The 20,403-nt window shown below is 36.0% G+C and overlaps 1 protein-coding gene across 10 annotated transcripts in view; it reads right to left on the reverse strand.

Annotated features, from left to right (window-relative positions):
* The window catches only part of Scmh1 (Scm polycomb group protein homolog 1), a 167,560-nt gene that overhangs the window by 50,484 nt on the left and 96,673 nt on the right, over positions 1 to 20,403 (reverse strand). For 9 of the 10 annotated variants that reach the window (XM_019207741.2, XM_010625942.3, XM_033767856.1 and 6 more), the window contains one exon: positions 17,157 to 17,400. The exons of the other annotated variant lie outside the window; for it this stretch is intronic. In XM_019207741.2, the coding sequence (XP_019063286.1) occupies positions 17,157 to 17,400 (244 nt within the window). The remainder of the gene's footprint in view (positions 1 to 17,156; positions 17,401 to 20,403) is intronic. 10 annotated transcript variants of the gene reach the window in all.

Here is a 20,403-nt window from a genome sequence, read left to right on the forward strand (position 1 = left end):
TTTACACTTTTAGTTTTTCATACCAAAGAAACTATTGGTATTTACATGTGTGTCCTATTTATTTCGAGTATGGTCTCAATGTGCATCCACTTAGCTATAAAACTCTCTAATTTCTTGTTCTTTATGGCAGAGTAGCACTCCACTTTATAAAAAAAAAAAAAAAAACACATACCTTCTTTATCCAGTTTCCAGTTGGTGGGCAACTGGGCTGTTTCCAAGTTTTAGCCATTACAAACTGTACCGCTATAAACATGGATGTGCATATATCACTGTAGTTTCATTCTTTTAATTCTTTTGGAAAGAGACCCAGCAGAGGGATAGCTGGGTCAAATGGAACCTTTAATCCTAGTTTTTTGAAGTATCTCCATATTGATTTCCACAGTGGTTGCACCAGTCTGCACTCCTGTCAAAAATGGAGAAAGGTTCCATTCTCCCCACAACCCCACGAGCATTTGTTATTTATTTCTTGATAGCAGCAGCCATTCTTTCTAGGGTGAGATGGAATCTCAGTGTTGTTTTCATCTGCATCTCCTGAATGACCAATGATGGTGAATGTTTTTTCATGTATTTATTTGTTGCTTTTACTTGTCTGAGAAATGTCTGTTCATTTCAGGTGCCCATTTTACATACCAGAGAAACTTTTAGTTTTTACACTAGTCAGATGCCCATTTTTGAGTTGGGTCTTTATATTTGGGAGGTCTGATTTTTTTGAGTTCTTTATATATTCTAGATAGTAGACCTTTGAGGAACAGCTGGTAAAAATTTTTTCCCACATAGACTGTAGGTTGTCTCTTATCTCTGTTGGTGGTTTCTCTTGCAGTGCAGAAGCTTTTTAATAAAATGAGATCCCAGGTGTTGATTCTTTGTGCTAGTTCCCGTGCTATTGAGGATTTGTTCATAAAGTCTTTTCCTATGCCAATGTCTTCAAGAGATCTACCTAACTTATCTTCCTGCAAGTTTCATGTTCCTGTTTTATTTATTTATTTTATTTATCTTTTGTTTTTTTGAGACAGGGTCTCACTATATAGTTGAGATTGACCCCAAACTCACTATGTAGCCCAGGCTGGTCTCAAACTCACAGCGATTCTCCTGCCTCAGCCTCCTGAGTGCTGGGATTACAGGCGTGCATCACCACGCCCAGCTTGTGTTTCTGTTTTAAAATTTAATCTTTAATCCATGTGGATTTTTAGTTTAGTGTCTGGTGAAAGATAAGGGTCTAGTTTTAATCTTTGGCAAGTCAAAATCCAGATTTTCCAACATAATTTCTTGAAGAGGCTCTTTCCTCCATCAAGGATCGTTGGCCCCTTTGTCAAAGACGAGGTAGCTGAGTACATCTGGAGTTGTTTATCTTCCAATCTATTCCACTGATCCTTGGGTCTGTTTCTTTGCCAGTACCATGTTGTTTTTATCACAGTTTGCCTGTTTCATTTTAAAATGTATATTCAAAGGCTAGGGATTTAGCTCAGTGGTGCCACGCCTGCCTTGCAAGTGCAAGGTCCTGATCCCCAGCACGCCCCTCCCAAAAAAGAAAATAAAGGCGAGTCCCTGTTATAAAAAGTTGATAAATTTAACTAGAGAATAAAACTGAAATGTTTGCATGACAAGTAGTCAAACGTAGTAAAAACATCGTATGCAAATTACATATTGGGAGAAAATATTTATAATATAGATCACAATAAAAGGATTAATATACCTAAATATACAAAGGACTTTTTTAAATTAAGGGGGGAAATGACCTAGAAATAAATGGGCAAAATAAAGAAAAAGACAATTCACATATGCACAAAAACAAGGTAAGATGGTCCTTACACATACAAAGGGATGTCAAACTTCACTCAAAAGTGAAATGAAAATCAAAACAGAAATCATTTTTCACTTATTATACTGACAAAAAGTCAAGAGCTTGATACATGGTTGACAGGCTGCAGGAAAACAAGCAATGCTACATTGCTGGTGAGAATAAATACTATCATCTTTATGAAGGTGAATTTGGCAATATCCAATAAAATTATTATCCTGGGGCCCAACAATACCTTCTAGAAAGTTATCCTCAAGATAAATTTCCAAAAATAAAATATATATGTATATAAATTTATTAACCACAACAGTATTATTATTATTCTTTTTGTACCGGGGATTGAACTTGGGTCCTTGCATTTGCAAGGCAGGCAGCAGAACCACTGAGCTAAATCCCCGGCAACCACATTATGTGTAATTGTAAAATACCAGAAATTACCTGATGCCCAAACCCATAGAAGACTGCTGAGCTAAACGTAAAAATATACAATGGCATATTCTGTAGCTTAGAATGAGGGAGCTCTTTATGAGTTTAACATAGTGACTCCTACAGTATACTGTTAAGGGAAAAAAGAAAGCGAAGTGCAAAAGGGAATAGAGAAGAGTGCAAGAAAGAAAGGCAGGGAGACATGCACATACCATCTTCCTTTTGTAAAATGAAACAGTGGAAGGATAAACCAGAAAACCACAAAAATGATTACTTATAAAGGAAAGTAGTGGTGAAGGGAATGTGGTGGAAAGGGCAGGAGAATACTTCTCTCAAAACATTTTTGACTCTTGAAGCAAATTAATTTTCTACATAATTAAATAATAAAATTAAATCAAGAAAGGAAAAATTAAACCTAAAACAATGCAAATACAAACAGATGAATCCAACTGAGGAAAAAGTAACACAGGAAAAAGTAAATGAATTAATTTTTGAACACAGTACTTCATATATCCGCTATTTAGGGAGAGTAAGATGCAAGCAAATCTTAAATTTGTCCTTGTAGGTATTTTTTTCCCACAGTGGCATGAGTGTAGCAAAAACTATCCTATACGTATGACTGATGTTGGTGGGAACCAAGGTTCTTACTGTAGAAAAAGAAAGATCCCAGAATACCCTAGCAATCTATAAATGTTGAGGGTGTCCCAAGATAGTCATTGGACAGCTTTTCTGCTCTAATCATACACAGACTCCTTAGACCAGTGGCTCTCAGACTTCTGCCAGCATCAATATCACCTACAGGGCTTATTAAACCTCACGTTCCTGGGCCTTAGGTTCTGTGTTTCTGATTCTATAGGTTTGGGAATATTCCTTTCTAACAAGATCCTGGGTGATGCTGATGGCACTGGTCTAGGAAATGTACTTTGAGAACACAAACCCACATGTCTTCTCATACTCCATGACCTATCAGCAGTCATCAGCCATAACTGCAAAATACATCTAGAATTGGACTATTTTCCATCATTCCCTCTCTTACTTCCTTGGTCTAAGCCAACATTAATTATCTCTAACCTGAATTAGTGCAATAGTCTTTTAAATGATTTGTCCCTGCTTCTCTAGTCTAATTTCAACATAGCTACCACAGTGAGCCTTTTAAACATGCTTCATATCTTATTACTCACCTCAAAACCTCTGAAACTACCCACCTTACTTACAAAGTCAAGATCCTTATGAAAACCTAGTGAATCCTTTATGATCTGATCCCTCATGACCTAATTTCTTGCCCCCTCCCTAGATCACTTTTTTTTTTTTGAGACAGGATCTCACTATGTAGTTGAGACTGGAACTCACTATGGAGCCCAGGCTGGTCTCAAACTCACAGCGATCCTCTTGCCTCAGCCTCCCAAGTGCTGGGATTACAGGCATACGCCACCATGCCTGGCTCCTAGATCACTTTTAACAACAATGTCCTTTACCGTGTATATACTAAGCTAGTGATTTTGTTCTCAGGAGCACTTTCTACTCTAAAAATTTATTGAAAACTACAAAAACCCTTTGTTTGTGTTGGTCACATCTATATCAGAAATTAAAATTGAGGGCCACTGATTTAGCTCAGGGGCGCCAAGCCTGCCTTGTAAGTGCAAGGTTCTAAATTCAATTCCTGGCACCAAAACAAAAGAAATTAAAATTGAGAAATAAAAAAAATTAAATTAGCAAAACACTTAAACATCTTTATGAAGATTACTGTTTTTCCCAAAACAAAAAATGAATGACAGGGCTGGGGATTTAGCTCAGTGGCACTGCACCTGCCTCACAAGCGCAAGGTCCTGAGTTCGATCTCAGGTACACCCCCCCAAAAAAATTTAATGACAAGAATGTAATTATTTCATATTTCTTTGATGTCTGATCTTAGAGAAGATAGCTAGATTCTCCTATCTGCTTTTACAGACAATCTGTTACCATACATCATTTTGGTTGAAGTATATGAAGGAAATCCACATACGTGAAGATATTTGGAAAAGGGGGAGTATTTAAAAAGACTTCTAGTAACTCTGAATATTTACCCTTGGTATTATACCAGAACTCAATAAGTGGTAGCTTCCTAAATGTTAACTGAAATGTGGAATCTGAAACCATACCAATGAACTTCTCATACTTTGTTAATATTAAAACCCATTGGTTTACCCTGAACTTTGAATGAATTTTCATCCACATCATGACTTGGTCATCTAGAACATATTATTTCACTGAGTTATACAGATTCTTCAAGAAAGTGGACAAACTGTACAAATGCTTTTTCTTGAGGCAAACACAAAACTTCAGTAGTAGCAGAATTACTCTCATCACACAAAAAATTAAAAAGACATGTATGTAAAGCCAGGTATAGTGGTGCATGCCTTTAATCCCAGCACTTGGGAAGCTGAGGCAGGACTACCATGAGTTCAAAGCCAGTCTGGGTTATACAGTGAGTTCCAGAGCAGACTGGACTATGTAGAAAGTCTGTCTCAAAACAACATCACAAAAAAGATATGTATATAAAGGTTGAAATTTAGTAAAGTTAACACATTTTGATGCTTTATCAAGGACACTCATAAGTAAGCCTGATTCTCCTCCTCTTGCCCCACATCCCCATTCTTTTTTTTTGTTTTGGTTCCTTGGCAACATGTAGAGGTAAAATGTATTATCACTGTCATTACAATTTGATATTACTGCCTTGATTCATGCCAGTGTGCCGGGAGTTTTACTCATTCTTTGTGTACCATCAGTGCAAATATCAACCCAGCAAAAAAGGCAAGTGGAATTAATATTATTTTGAAAAGTAGTTTTAACTTTGAAGATTCTTTGAAAAGTTCTTGGGGATTTCAAGGGCCCAAGGAGAACTGTTTGAGAAGTGTCATACAGAGTACCCTATTGCTTTGTGCACTTAAAACTTGCAACTCCCTTGGCCAGGAAAGAATTTTTCTAAGGTATCTGTATCTCTACTCAAATAGTACTTTTGGTGATGCTTTCGTTGATCATCCTATATAACACAATACCTTCCCACCCTACCACCATTCTTTATTATCCACTTTCATTATACCCTACTTTATTTTTCTCCAGAGAAATTAACTATGTTTGCTTACGCATGTTCTGTAACCCCCTAATAAGAATATAACTTCCTAAGGACAGATATAACTTTCTATCTCCACCTCCTTGAATTGTGCTGTACTTATGTAAGTATTCAATAAATGTTAGTTGCAGGAATTAATATAACCCATAATCTAGCATTTGATTTTAGGATTCTGCTTTGCTTTCACTGCTTTATGCCTTATTTCTCCAGTATATTTACAGACTCAGAATACAGTCTAATCCACATTGCACATAGTTCCCAAATCTTCAGGTACAGGCTGTGGACATACCATGTGCCTCTGGCTAAAGTGGAGCAACTAACTTGAGAGTTCAGAGTGCAAACAAGTCAGTATTCTGCTTTTGTTTTCCCCATTCACTGTTTTTTTACTCATACTTCTCACAGTAATAACTGGTATGAAAAACCCCAATTTTTTTTTATTTCACAGGGGATAATTTGGGCATTATCTGAGACCAGTTACTATAGGGATTACACACATCACCAGCAATTTCTAGCTTTTCAAGCTGACTTAAAGAAATATCATTTATTCTCATGCTAGTTTTTAGCTACTCTGGAAACTGTCAATTCTGTTCCAACACTGGTAATGTATATGATTAGGTATACAAAAGGGCAAGTATATCTTATCTAAAATAATGAAGGGGTATATGGCAATTATTTTGGTGTCTTTGGAATAAAAAAGGTATTACCTAGAAGTCAAGTTACCCTTTCAGAAGTTGGTTGAGTATTGTGGCTTTAAGGTTAGGAGAAATTATGTATTTCAACTGCAAATTCATTTAGACAACTTGTCTTGATTTGAAACTGCTGGCTGATTTCAGACTTAGCTTCCTGGTTTTTGTACATATCCATGTTTAGATGTGGCACATTCTGTTGCTAACACAGTCTACTTTCAATTCAGTATTTACTCTATTTGCTTAGTTTGGCATCAAGTCCATGGTTTCCTTAAGCTTGATCTTCACATGCTTCTAGTTTTAGGAGTCTTTAACCCTGAAAGCTTAATGGAATGTGGCTAAAGAAAGAACAAGTTTTTCCAGAGAAACTGTCTCCTGAATGCTTTATAGACATTTATTTCATTCCAATTCCACTGTGTCTACCTTAATTCAGATCTTCATAATTTCTTGCCTTAATCTCTGAAATGGTGAATTGATGTCTCCCTGCCTCTAACTTATTTCCACCCATCATTACCTCTATGTTTTATATAATAGGCCACAGACATCTGTCTGAATAACAAGCGTGATTGTGTTACTTCTTTAGTTAAAATCTTCCATGTCTCTTCTTTCTTCCTGGGAAAAGTCCCTCTGCACAAGCTCTGTTGATTCTGCCATGTCCTCTGATTTAAGTTTCCTGACATATGCCCTTGTGTTTCAGTTTTCAGTCATTCTTTTTCTTAGCATTTTCTTAGCTTGGGCCATCACAGATTAGTCTCCCAGGAATTCCTTTTCCAACTGGGCACCAACTTTAGGGGTCCTTAAGTATATGACACAAATCCAAGAAGCTTTATCCAACCTACCCCTTTTCACTTTTACTAGGGGTGGTGGTGGTGCTGGGACTGAACCCAGGACATTCACACACACTGAGCTACATCCTCAGTCCTTTTTCAGTTTTTTCTTTTGAGTAGGGTTTTTGTCCAAGACTGGGCCTGAACTTGCAATCCTCCTGCTTTAACTTCCCAAAATACTGGGATAACAGACATATACCTGGCCTCTCTCTTTTCACTTATTCAGTTTGTATAATAGCAAATTATAGGGCTGGGGATTTAGCTCAGTGGCCCTGCACCTGCCTTGTGATCAAGGTCCTAAGTTCAATTTCTAGTACTGGAAAAAAAATAGCAAATTATATATTTTGAGCTTCATATATTTATATATTTCTAGGTAACTGTTAAATGTCATTATATTTTGACAATCATTTTATAAAAGCATCTGCTTTTATAATATACATAAACTTTTAATATTATCCATGAAAGATTAACTTTACTTATTACTATACAAACAACATACATCATCTGACAGTTAAGACAAATAAAACCTAAGGAAGTGACTTACTGGGCCTCAACTTGCTATGCATAAAATAATGACATTAGATCAGAAAATGACACTTTTTAAAAGAGCTTATGAGTAAGTGCTATTATTGTCACCACCTAAAAGATGAAGAAACTAAGATTAAGGGAGATTAAACAACTAGCTAAGTCACAAAGTTAGTATAATTCTAAAAAGTTCTTTCCATTTGAATGTCCTATGAGAATTCTATGCTTCAAAAAATATATATCAAATCTAAACAGGATACAGAAAATATATATTTATATCTCATCTCCCCTAATAGCACTAAATCTTCTATTGTACCTCACACACTGCCAATACACATGAGAAATTAAGTATTTCTGACTGAATTTACTGAATTTTCAATATCATATATTATACTAAGAGCCAAGTATAAGTTACAGATGTTACTGGGAAAGCCAAGTTTAAAAACCTCTCAATGTTTATGTGGAAAATATATACACATTTTTTTGGATGGGATTAAGGCCTACCTCCTACCAAGTTAGTCAAGATGAGAACATTATTTTTCTTGACTTATGTTAATATAATTCTCGAGACACACACACACACGCATGCACAGAGGGTGACAGTATACTATCACTAAAAAGAACAAGAAATCAGAGCACCATGAACTTTGATCCAAAGAGTCTTCTAGGTAATATAAAACACAGGCATACTACTAGTAGCTGTACAGGAGGATGGGATGCAAGGTGATGTGCTCAAAATACTGTTAGAGGTGTCCTTCCCAATGCCCCAAGATGGCTCTTCCAATCCTTTGTAATTTCAAGAAAGCTAAAATCCCTAGCTATTATCTCCACTAACATGGCTGGTAGCAAAATCATGTATACAGCTAGCTTTATTCAGTCATAAATGATTTCCCTTGTGAATACCAACTACACTTCATTTCCTACAGCTGAACAGCATGTGCCTGGCCTGAGAAGCTGGCTTCTCTTGTGCATATGTACAGTAGATAGTTACTGGTGCTTTGAAGAATCTCTCTCCATTCCTGGTCTTTCTCATTCTATTTCCAACACACATTTCAAATGCTTCCCAATTACCAGATGCTGGTGCGAGGGCTCTGAAGTTTTTGGTAGGTCCCATTAATGCATTTCTAAAATAATTAATGCGAACCCCTTGTATGAGAATCACACTTCACAATTCTCAAAATACTTTAACACTAACTCCATTTTTATAATTTTATCAGCTTTATCTACCCAGGATTCTCTCTAAACCTCTTCTGAGGAACACAGGAGTGCAGTGTAGTAGAAATAACATAGATTTTTGAAGTCAGAAACCAGGACCTAGGTTCAAATCCTTGCAAATAACCTCCTTCAGTTATGGGATATTATGAAGTTTAAGATGAAGTTTGAGGATGTGTCTAAATACTGTAAACTAGGCCTTTAGAGATGTTAACACTGAACAGAGATATTTAAATGAATTAGTTGATTTGCATGAAAGTTGTTTCAGGTTTGTTGGTAGAGAACAGTAACAAAATGATTTTTTCCAGAAAATAATTTCCACAAAAATAAGTTAAATATTTAAAAATCATGTAACTATCAGTACAAAATGGAAAGAGCAGAGTATATAGAAAACTGAATGACTGAAAACTATATGAATCTTGACAACGTATTAATGAATAAATGAATGATGATTTACAAAAAATACTGTCTGACATTACCTAGGGACTCAATAAATTTTAGTTTGTACTCCTCCCTCTAACTTTTTGAACCTGTTTTCTGATATATAAAACAAGGACAATTACTATAAATGCCAAGAGGGGGTAGTAGTTTGTGAAGCTTATGGAAATTATGTATCAATGTGTCTTTGGGACCTTGCATGAGCTTGGTAAATGTACATTTCCTTTCTTATTCAGATAGTGCTCATTAAACATCCTTCTAAACAGCATTTAAAAAAATGAGTAGTAGCTGGGCGTGGTGGTGCATGCATGCTGTAACCCCAGCACTCTGGGAGGCTGACACAGGAGGATCCTAAGTTCAAGCCTTGGCTGGGCAATTTAGCAACTTTAGTGAGACTCTATCTCAAAGTGAAAAAATTTTTTTAAAAGGGCTGGGGATGTAGTTAATGTGAAGGTCTTGGGTTCAATCCCTAATTCCATAAATAAGTAAATTTTACAAAATGATTAGTTTGACCAAGAACTAAATAGGAAATAAATCAAAGATTGAACATATTGCTATGGTCTAGCCTGGTGACTTGCATTCTTTTCTAGGAGGTATACAGTGATTATTGACCATATGTAGTCACACCAAATGTATGACAGAAGTTAGTATTAAGGTGGGCCTCCATATTTCTAAGGGCAAATACTCTATGTACCTACTCATCTGAATGAAGAGAAGTTATCACAGGAAAAAGAGGAAGAATTCTCTTGTCTGATGAAAGTTTTACTTTTATCACAACTTGGATATTGTGACAAAAGAGAATTGTAAAAGGACTCTTCAAATCTTGTAAATTACCATTTCTACTTGCCAGTGGGGGAAAAATGAATCATCAGAAAATCCTCTTTTCTAACATGGCCATCATATTCTAAATGGCTGGAAAAAAATAAAAGTAGAAGAACAAGATCATCAAGAACAGACTTTTTGTGAAAAGGCTTCAGGTAAACAAGAGACAAATTTGAGCCAGGAGACCAATACTGAAGGAAAGCATACTTCACTTCTAAAGAAAGAATAATTTTTACCCATTTTAACTATCAGCATTAAAAAGTGATCCTTTGGAAAGTTACAATCTCTGTCTGTGCAAGAGTTTAGGTACAGGAATTTGAGCATTTAAAGGGGATGCTGTCAACGTGAGTCCTGAATTAGTGGAAGGTTGAATTCAATGACCTTTGAGGTTTCCTCTACACCTGAGATTCTAGGATTCTATTACATTTTACCCTCTTAACAGCTCACATTTAATATTAAAGTGAATAATTGAATCTTAACCAAACTAACTTCTAGATGGGCGAGAATACAACAGTCTTTATGTACTATAAAGATGTTAAACTAAGTTCATGCTGTTGGATGCGTGGTTTTAAAATTCTGTTTTTTCACCTGAAAACTTATATTGGAAGCAGATGCTTATAAGCTGTCTTCTTTGAAGTGACAAGATCATTTAATTTTGGAGAAAGTGACATCTGAATATCTAAATTAGTTAATGTTTGAAGCCAGGTGTTGTGGTTCGTGCTTGTAATCCTAGTAATTGAGGAGGCTGAGGCAGAAGGATCACAAGTTTGAGCCCAGGATGGGCAATTTAGTGATTTAGGAATAACCTATTTCAAAATAAAAATCTGGGATATAGCTCAACGTGAAGGCTTAGGGTTCAATCCCCAATACCATGGCGAGGGGAAGAAAGATAATGTTTGCTGAAAAAAGTGGTTAGTTCAGCTTGCATCATCTCACAAGAATCACGACTGCAATAATCACATACATGCTTTTTCCTGAACGGCACCATTGTTGGGTTATTTCAAAGATGGAGAAACTAAACTTGGAGAAGTTAAAAGACTTGGCAGAGGCCACACAGCTAATACTAAGATTTGAACCTACATTTTTCAGTCTCCAAAGTCTGTGCTCTTTCCATTATGTTAACCTGAAACTGATAAATTTGTGGAGTATATGCTCAAGTAAAAGAAAGAAGATAAAGAACTAATCATGCCTCATTATAATAGTGAAGGATATTAGGACTCCATTGTCTTCTAGGTTTCTCTAAATAGTCCTGAGCAGTCTTAGCTGTCTCAAAGAACTTAACAGATTTAACCTCTCTGTAGCAACAAAAGAGTATATGGAATTGCGAACAGGTTCATAAAATGTAAGACAGTCCAGCTTGTATATATGTGTCTATATGACAAGAAGAACATAAACAATGGAAAAGAAAAAAATAACGGGGAGAGCCCAGTTATTGGCAGCTTCCTGGACTTGAAGCTTATTTTCATTCACAGTAGTCTCTCACTGGCCTTGGCAGAGTTATTTAGAGGATGTGTTCTTTATTAGCTTTATTCATCTTGGCTGGGTTCAGCTATGTGCTGCCAGCTGGGCCGATGCCAAGGCTGAAACTCAATTCCTGTACATTCTAGTTGCTTAATAAAGCACAGGCTACCACCTCTGCGCCTAGCTAGCTAACACCTGTGGTGTTCCATATCCAGCTCCTTTCTTCCCTTTTCATTTTTATCCTACAGGCTGGAGAGAGAATTTCTACAACTATAAAGACATAGCACATTTCCTCTGGCACTTCACAGGGGATGAAATCTGTACAGAGTGGAGAAAACAAAAAGGTAACTAAAATCATTCATAATGGGGTTACAAGACAACTTTGAAAGCCTCATATTACTGAAACTCAAAGGTATGACTGACTCATCTGTCTAAGGCTGTAGGTAAGAGGAGCAATCCAGCAAGTAAAAGACTATCTCTTTTCAGTAGATGGTCTACTCATTTGTCTGGTGAAACTCATGCCACTCAGACAGGTGGCATCTAAGCACAATGTGAGATAGCACCTGTAAGTCAGTTGTAGAGTCAAATGAACATATTGCAGCTTTCCTTAGCATAAGACAGTGAACTTTAAAAGCTTACAATCACATTCTGGCCTTCCTGTCATATCATCCTCCTAACTTCCTGTTAGTCTTTAAGAGTTTGTCTAGTTTCCCTCATCTTGTTGTACATGAATGTTTGTGCTTTGATTTTCTTCTAGTCATCAGTCATTATTTTTTAAATTTTCTTTATTTTGCGGAACCAGGGAATGAACTCAGGGCCTTGCATGAATAATCTAGAATATTAATATCTTAATTTTTAATAAAAAATAAATGCAACGTACATTTTGTTTTATGTTATCTTCCTATTGTAAAAGTGCATGGGAAGCTAAGCTACAACCTGAAACTAGCTTGCCTAAACTGAAATTGCAGCAGTGGGACAATGACTAGGCTACTATGATGGCAGAAGGTCTTATTAGTGTCATAATCATGCCATGTGGGCTGAATTATTTTGCTTTGTAAATTAAAAAAAAAAAGGATGTGTCTGTTTGTTTTAAGACCAAAAAAAAAAAAAAAAAGGCATACAGAAAGAAAAGAGTTTTCCTTATAACCAAGTATCCTGAATTAATTGGAAGCTTGGTAGCTGCTGCCCATCAGTTTAGAAGCTAAAAGGGATACTACTGGACTAGCAAAGGGAGAAAGGGAGAGGCTGGCACAAGCTGGAATGCAGGATTCTTCAGACAGGTAGAACATGGACAAGTGAACTGATGGATCAGGAATCAAGCAGGACTCAGTGGTTCTACTGCCTGCCTCGCAAGTGCAAGGACCTGAGTTTGAGCCCTGGTACCCCCACCCCCGCCTCCCGGCCAAAAAAAATTGGAATCAAGCAGGAGAAAGTCACAGGAGTTATTTGTTAGCTATTCCCACAATCATTAAACTACATGGTATTACAAACAGAAATTCTTTCAAATATCCATTTTAGCCTTTCAAGTGTAGAATAACTTGCTCCAAGAAAAAATGTCTGTGGCCCTGTTGAGATTAGAAACTAGTTCAGTATTCTGGTATTGCATCATACTGCCTCTTTCCTATTTCTGATCAGGATTTGAAGCCAAATCCAGGATCTCAAGTGAAGCCTGGAAGAGAAGCCAGTGAAAAATGGAGAAAGTATAAAGGTGACATGAATGAAGGCAATATAGCTCAATGTATACTGATCCTGACAGTTGGCTCCATTAAAAGATTTTATGTTTCCATTCTCTAGATTCAGATATCACCAGAGCCAAGTCATGTATCTATTTGAGCTTCATTTTTATTATACATAAATGTATCTGAAATGAAACTAGGAAGTAACCAGGAAGATAAAATAAAACAATGTGTAAAAAGAACATTAAATGAACACTGATATTCTTTCCTACTTAGCACGATCAAGAAACATTCTCATCTCACTCTGAATTTTTAAACATTTGCACACTAATGACTAGAAGGTAGAAAGGACAGATGAGATAATATGATAGAAAGAGAACACATTTATGCACAGAGAACATCTTGTTTTGTGAAATGACTTGTGTAATCACATTCTTTCCACATTGCATCACTTGCTCCTTAGCCAGGGCACAGAGATGGCCAAATCTCTGTATTATGGAAAGCTCAAATATTGGACCTACTAGAGTATGAAGTTGGGGAGGAGAGAGTTACTGGAAGAAATGATGCTGGAATAATGACTGAAGGGGCTTGGTTCAGGCCATCTTTTGTTAAGAGCTAATGCCTCCAGAGAGACACAGAAGAGAAGAAAACAGCAAACTCCTCTAGAAGCATCAACTACACAGTGAGTCATACTTATCAGCATGGGGTGCAGTCAGAAAGGAATGCATGCCCAACAATTCCTGAACATAAAGACTCTCAGCCCTTTGGGCTCTGCAGAACTGCCTAACTGCTGTAGGAGATTTCCCAGCAAAATAACAGAAATTTCTATGGAAGAAAATGAAAAAATCAAAAGCAAAAATAAAAACAAAACTAACTTACTAATAAAAGCCCAAAGCACCTGTTTTAGCTTCAAATAAACAAAAATGACTGTACTACCAGGCCCAAGATGCCTCTGTTCTTGTTGCTTCTCACAGCTATTACCTCATAAGACATGCAGAGGGATGGTAATAGATTTTTCATACTAATCTCAGGGCATGTTTCTTGCAGCATATAGAGGAATGGGACTTTTCTACACCAAGAAGTGTGTTTCCCCACAATACTGCCCAAAGTTACCTCAGTACTACTATCCTAATCCAAGCCACCCTCATCTCCTCATCTCCAACTACCACTATACAACCCAATTCTCCACAGAGATGTCCAAGTGATCTTTTAGGTAACAGCTTTACTGACGTATAATTCACATGCCACAAAATTCTAACTTACAATTCAGAGTTTTTTTTTCATATTTTCACAGAGTTGTATAAATATCAACACAATCTAATTTTAGAACATTTTCACTGTCCCAACAAGAAACCCCATGCTCACTAGCACTTACTTTCCATTTATTTTCTTCTCCAGCACTGAAGAACCACTAATATATTTCTATCTCTATGTAATCTAGCCAGTTCTGCATACTCCATATAAATCAAATCATATAATGCATGGTTTTTCTTTCACTTACCACGTTTTCATGGTATGTATATGCTATAGCACTATTAGTAATTCACTACTTTTTAATTTCCAAATAGTATTTTATTTTATTATATGACTATGCAACATTTTATTTATCCATTCATCAGCTGAGGAACATTTAGGTTGTTTCAACTTTTGGACTATTATGACTGAGGCTGCCAAGAACATTTATGGTGTTTTTGTGTGGACATATGTTTTCTATTTTCTTGGGTATATAACTATGAATGGAATTGCTGGGTTACCCAGTAACCATGTTCAACATTTTGTGTAACTTTGAATATGTTTTTTAATGTAACTGAAGCATTTTACAACCTCACCAGTAATATGTGAGCATTCTAGTTTCTGCACATCTTCCACAATATTTGCTATTTTCCATATTTTGATTATAGCTATACCCATGGATAGGAAGTACTATCCCAATGTACTTTTAATTTACATTTGACCACTGATTAATAATTCTGAGAATCTTTTCAAGTGTTTTTTGGACACATGTATACATTCTATAGAGAATATGTAAATCCTCTGCTTATTTTTAAATTGGGATATCATTTTTACTGCTGAATTATAAGTTCTTTTATAGTCTATATACAAGTTTAAGGGCTTTTCAAAAAGTATGCCAAATCTTGTTAGTTCTTCCTTACACTCTTGTAATAGTTCCCTAGTAAGTTTAGAATAAAGCTCAAAATTCTCCCTCTGGCTTACATATAGAGACCTATATGATTTGGCCCTTGCCAGGTTCCCCAGTGCCAAACTGTACCACTTCCTCACTCAGGCTGAGCATTCTAGTTATAGCAGTTTGCTTTCTGCACTTGAAATCTGTGAAGTGCATGGCTCAGCACACAGTATTAGGTGTTCCATCTACATGCTTGGGATTCTCTTTCTTAGGATGACGGTTCCTTCTCATCATTAAGATCTCAATCCCAACTTTTCAGACAAATTTTCCTAAAAAAAAAAATTCTACCTAAAGAAGTTCCCTCTCTATAAAAAACTTTGGGGGATGATAGAATGTTTATTATTTTGATTGTGCAATGATTTAATAAATATGTATTTATGTAAAAATCTTCAAGTTGTACACTTTAAATATATGCTATTTATTTTATGTCAATTATACTTCAGTAAAGCTATAAAACCAAAAACAACTCCCATACCTTCACTATTACTATATCAGGCTTTGTTTCCTTAGGAAAAATTACCTCATTTTTCTCTACAGAAATTATGAATCCTAAATGCCTGTTAGCCTGCTGTCCTTCCTTTCTTCCTCCTCTTTCTTTCCTCTTTTCTTCCTTCCTTTCTTTCCTTCCTCTCTCTTCTTGACTCTCCTCTCCTCCGCTCCCCTTCCCTTTTTGCCCTTTCCCCTTCCCTCTGTCATCCCTTCCTTCTCTCTTTGTACAACGCATTGAACCTGGGCCTTCCTTAGATAAACACCCACTAAGACTAAACTCTATCCTCAGCCCCAAAATGATCTTACTTCTTGATTTAAATGTTTATTTTCTGTCTCACCCCACTACAACAGAAGTACAATGGGGGCAGGAACATTGTTCATCTTTGTTAGTGTTATATCCTCAGTCTAGTTTGCAATTAGGTACTCAATAAATATTTGGCTAACAGGGACAGGGATTTTGCTCAGTGGTTCTGCTGCTTGCCTCCCAAGCATAAGGACCTGAGTTTGATCCCCGGTACCAAAAAAAAAAAAAAAAAAAAAAAAAAAAAAAAAAAAAAATTGGCTAACTGAATGAATGAATTCAACAGATGTTAAGAAAAGAAACTCAGAAGGGGTAACTTTCTCTTCCCTCAAATTCAGTAGTACTTTTTAGACTCAAGAGGATGGGATTTTATTATTTTTCTATGAGCAGCAATCTCAAAATCTATCCTGGATGATCTTCATCATCATCCTCAAAAGTATTGTTTATGGTGTTCATGGCACTATTGTAGTACTTTATATATACACTTTTCCATTGGCAGTGGTTAGTTTGTAATAGCGTTAATGATAATGCAGCATATTATAACAATATAGTATATTATGCAATAATCATAATGAATATAGCATATAGCTAGTAATAACAGCAATAATACCATAAAAATTGTTTTAGTAACTTGTTATTTGCCAGATGTAAGCATTCTGCTCATGTAACTCATTCATTCCTTACAATGACTTTATGAAGTAGGTATTCTTTTATAGATGCGGAATAGAGATTCAATGAGGTAAATTAACTCCTTGAAGCTACATAGGTAAAAAATACAGGTGGGTCTCAAACTTGTATTTGTCCTACTTCAAGCCCAATGATTTTTTTTATCCAGCTATAGTCTTCTCAGTTATATTTACAATGTCACTCCAGCTCATCACAAAACTCACAAAGCTCAAGGAAGATGTTTACCTTGAGAATGACATTATTCAAACTTTGAAATGGGTTGGGGCAAAATTAAGACAGGTGAGAAGCTAGGTGCCTAAGAATAAATCAGGATATTTTGACAAGGAATTTATACTGTCTCTCATATTCCATGTCTGGCTTCATTTGACATTTAATTCTTGACTGTTAAGCCCTCGGTTCATACCTAAGTTGCTGGCCCTTGCTCCTCCCCTGTCTGAAGTTTGTTGGTGAAGACAGGTTGACCACTGACAGACCTGGGTGATCGCTCTCATCATCTCAACAGATGGGCCTTTACCTTTGGTGCCAGGTGGCTGTAGGTTGTCTCCAGTCAAGGAACACCAGCCCACAGGAAAGATGTCCCGAGAGTCGAAGCGGCACCAGTAATCAAAGGCCCCTCGCCACCCATCAAAAGTGACAAGCACCTCTGAGCCCCGAACCTCTCCAATAGTGGCTGGGCAAATAAAATGAGGATTCTTCCTGTCCACTGCTTCTAGTTTCATTCCCATTTTGAAGAAGTTGTGGGAAGGTGATGGTGGCTCCTAAATGAAAAGCAAAGATACACAGACCTAGACACAAGAAAGAGGCTGGGTATGCCAACAGATTGTATGCCAGACATTTGGATGATTAGACAGGGACACTTAAACAGAAAGTTAAGTTAGTCTTTCTTCTAAAATAGATTTCAAAATATACCAAAGTATTACTTTATTAATCCTAACACTTGACATCTTTGTTTCAGTTCTTTTTTTTTTTTTTTTTTTAAATGCAGGGTATGCCTATGTATTCCAGGCTGGCCTTGAACATGCAGTGATCCTCCTGCCCCAGCCTCTTGAATCCTGGGATTATAAGCATGTGGCATCACACCAATCTTGTTTCAGTTACTTTTTAATCAAAGGTTACAGATAAAGTTGAACTCTTTGTGCTCTCTCATCCCATTTTCCTTCCACTTACCACAGAAGCAATGATTATCTATACCTTTGTTTATGCTTTATTATTATACACGAACATATCCACTTGCATGCTTTTAAATTTTATATATATGGTAATATGCTGTACATATCATTCTACAACTTGCTGTATTTGTTCAACATGCCTTAACCATGCCACTGGATGGCTTGTAACACTGGTGGTAGAAGTGGCACAGTCATGTGTGGGAACCAGTGAATCAAGCTGCCCAGCAGTGAGACATATGAATTATAGCCCCTATGTGAATGTGTTAAACTGTTAAAATGTGTTAAATCTGTAATTTCAACATTTTGGGAAGCTGTCAGGAGGACTGAAAGTTTAAGCTGGGCCACAGTACAATACCCCACCCCGCAACAAAACAAAACAGAACAAAACCTCAACAACAACAAACCTCATTTTTGTTTTTAGTCCCAAATAATACAAGAACTTCAGAATATTTTAATTACGCCTACATTATAGGTATAGATAATTTAGTTCTACACTGTTATACTACTAATTACTTTTGCTTTTATAATTGGTTTATTTTATATAGTTTATGTACATTAAAAGATTTTCTCACCATTCTTTAGTTGCTCAGTCAGTGCATGTTGGTATCCACTTACATTATATTACCATATTTGATAGGTCTGATTTTTACCTTCATTCTGAAATAATGTAACTATAGAATTCTAGGTAGAGGACTATTTTTTTCTCAATACTTTAAAAATATTGTTCCATTAACTTTGCTTGTTCTGCTACTGTCAAGACATGTACTATCAGCTAACTGTAATCTCTTGGAAGATATTCTGTTTGATTATGTTCCAGAACTCTTTCAATTCTAGTTTCCTATCATACGATGACATTTTAAGGTGTGTATTTGTTTTTATTGCATACTATGGAAAACTGGGTTTAAAAAATTTATTTTAATGGTACATTTTTGGCATATTGAATGATCAAATTCATCATAGGGAATTTGTAAATGTACATAATATACCTTAATTCTATTTTTCTTCCATTCCCCTCCCTTCTTTTCAATCCTTCTTCTCCTCTCCATTTACAAAACTTCGAAAACTCAGTTTTTATCTTTTCAAATACTGTCTTTCTTATTCTAATTAATCTTTTTTATTTAATATTCAGCATCTATTGGGCCTTTTATTACTCCTAATTTTTCCTCCTAATGGTCCAATTTCTTTATCTCTGCACTGCAGTTTGGTGAAATTCCTTACATATATCTTTCACTTAATTCATCATATATATATATATATATATATAAAACAGAATAGTTTACTAGACCCATTATTTAGACTTAAAAATTACTAATCATATGCTATTTTTTTAACACTTCAACCTATACCTTATTCTCTTAATTAATTAATTTTTTTGTTACTGGGGATCGAACTCAGGGCCTTGTGCTTGTAAGGTAGGTAATGGCACCACTCTCTGGTCCTGTCGGGCATGTATTTTTAAATTATTTAAAAAATTCTTATTGATTTTTAATTTCAATAGTTTGAAATTTCTAGATGTTTCATTTCCACATGTTCAATTTGGTCTTTTTTCTATTCTGACTGCTAAAAAATAGATTTGTAAAAGAAAACAAAAAAAAAAAGTCTTGTACTTTTCTCATTTTTACTCCTTCTTTTAGTTCTTTAGTCATTTTCAAATATTTAATTCACAATCTCTAGCTGATATTTCTATTACCAGAAAGTCCTTGGGGATTATGTTGCTGTTTGTTGTGTCTAGTGACTTCCCATTAAGGCAAATATGTTTTGAAAGTTTCTGAGGGTTTTCTAATTTGGAACTAAACGCTCTCTTCAGAGACACTTCATTTTGGGGATTTCTGTGACATTAAACCCTCTAGAGAGATTCTGGGTTTACTTCTACCAGGAATTCAGAGATATCACCATTCACACAAGTTTGGAGTTCTTAGACAACACAGGGAACCTAAGGGAATAACTGTTTAATTACAGAAAGTGACTCAATTGCCATCCCTGCCCAGAGCCCAGCAGAGACTCCTTCTCATTTATGTAATCATCTTTTCATTAAGGGGTATATACTTGAAGGATTTGATTTGGTTTTTATGTGGCACTTTTAGGTTAATGTGATTGTCTTGCATGGGCTCAAGGCCTCATAGTGTCTTACTATGGATGTAAAAAGATAAGATTCTTGGAAAATAAGATTGGCAAAGCCCCTTAAGGAAGCTATAGGTTTTGTATATACATTTGATATTTGCTTTTCTTTCTTCATATTTGGTCTGTGAAGAATTTTGTTACTTTCTGGTAAGTTCAGCAAAGCCGTGAGAAGGATATTTGTTGTTTTTTTTCCCCCTCTTGGCACTCTGGAGAATTTTATAGAGAAAATTTTCAAGTTGTCCTGTACATTATTTTGGGAACCACAATGTTTTAGGGTTTAGATTTAACTAGCAGTACAGGCAAATCTAACTTGTCTTTTAAAAAAATCAGTCTTATTTACAGTAATTTTCACCCTATTAGCAAATTCAATATGTCCCACTTTAATTCACGCTACTCTCCCTATAAGAAACAAGAAAGCATAAACACAGGTTTGGGATATTTGTTCCACCACTTTCTTACTAGCTATGTTAT

The sequence above is a fragment of the Fukomys damarensis genome, unplaced genomic scaffold (assembly GCF_012274545.1).
Source record: "Fukomys damarensis isolate Sample0158 unplaced genomic scaffold, DMR_v1.0_HiC HiC_scaffold_23, whole genome shotgun sequence".
Classification (NCBI taxonomy): Eukaryota; Metazoa; Chordata; class Mammalia; order Rodentia; family Bathyergidae; genus Fukomys; species Fukomys damarensis.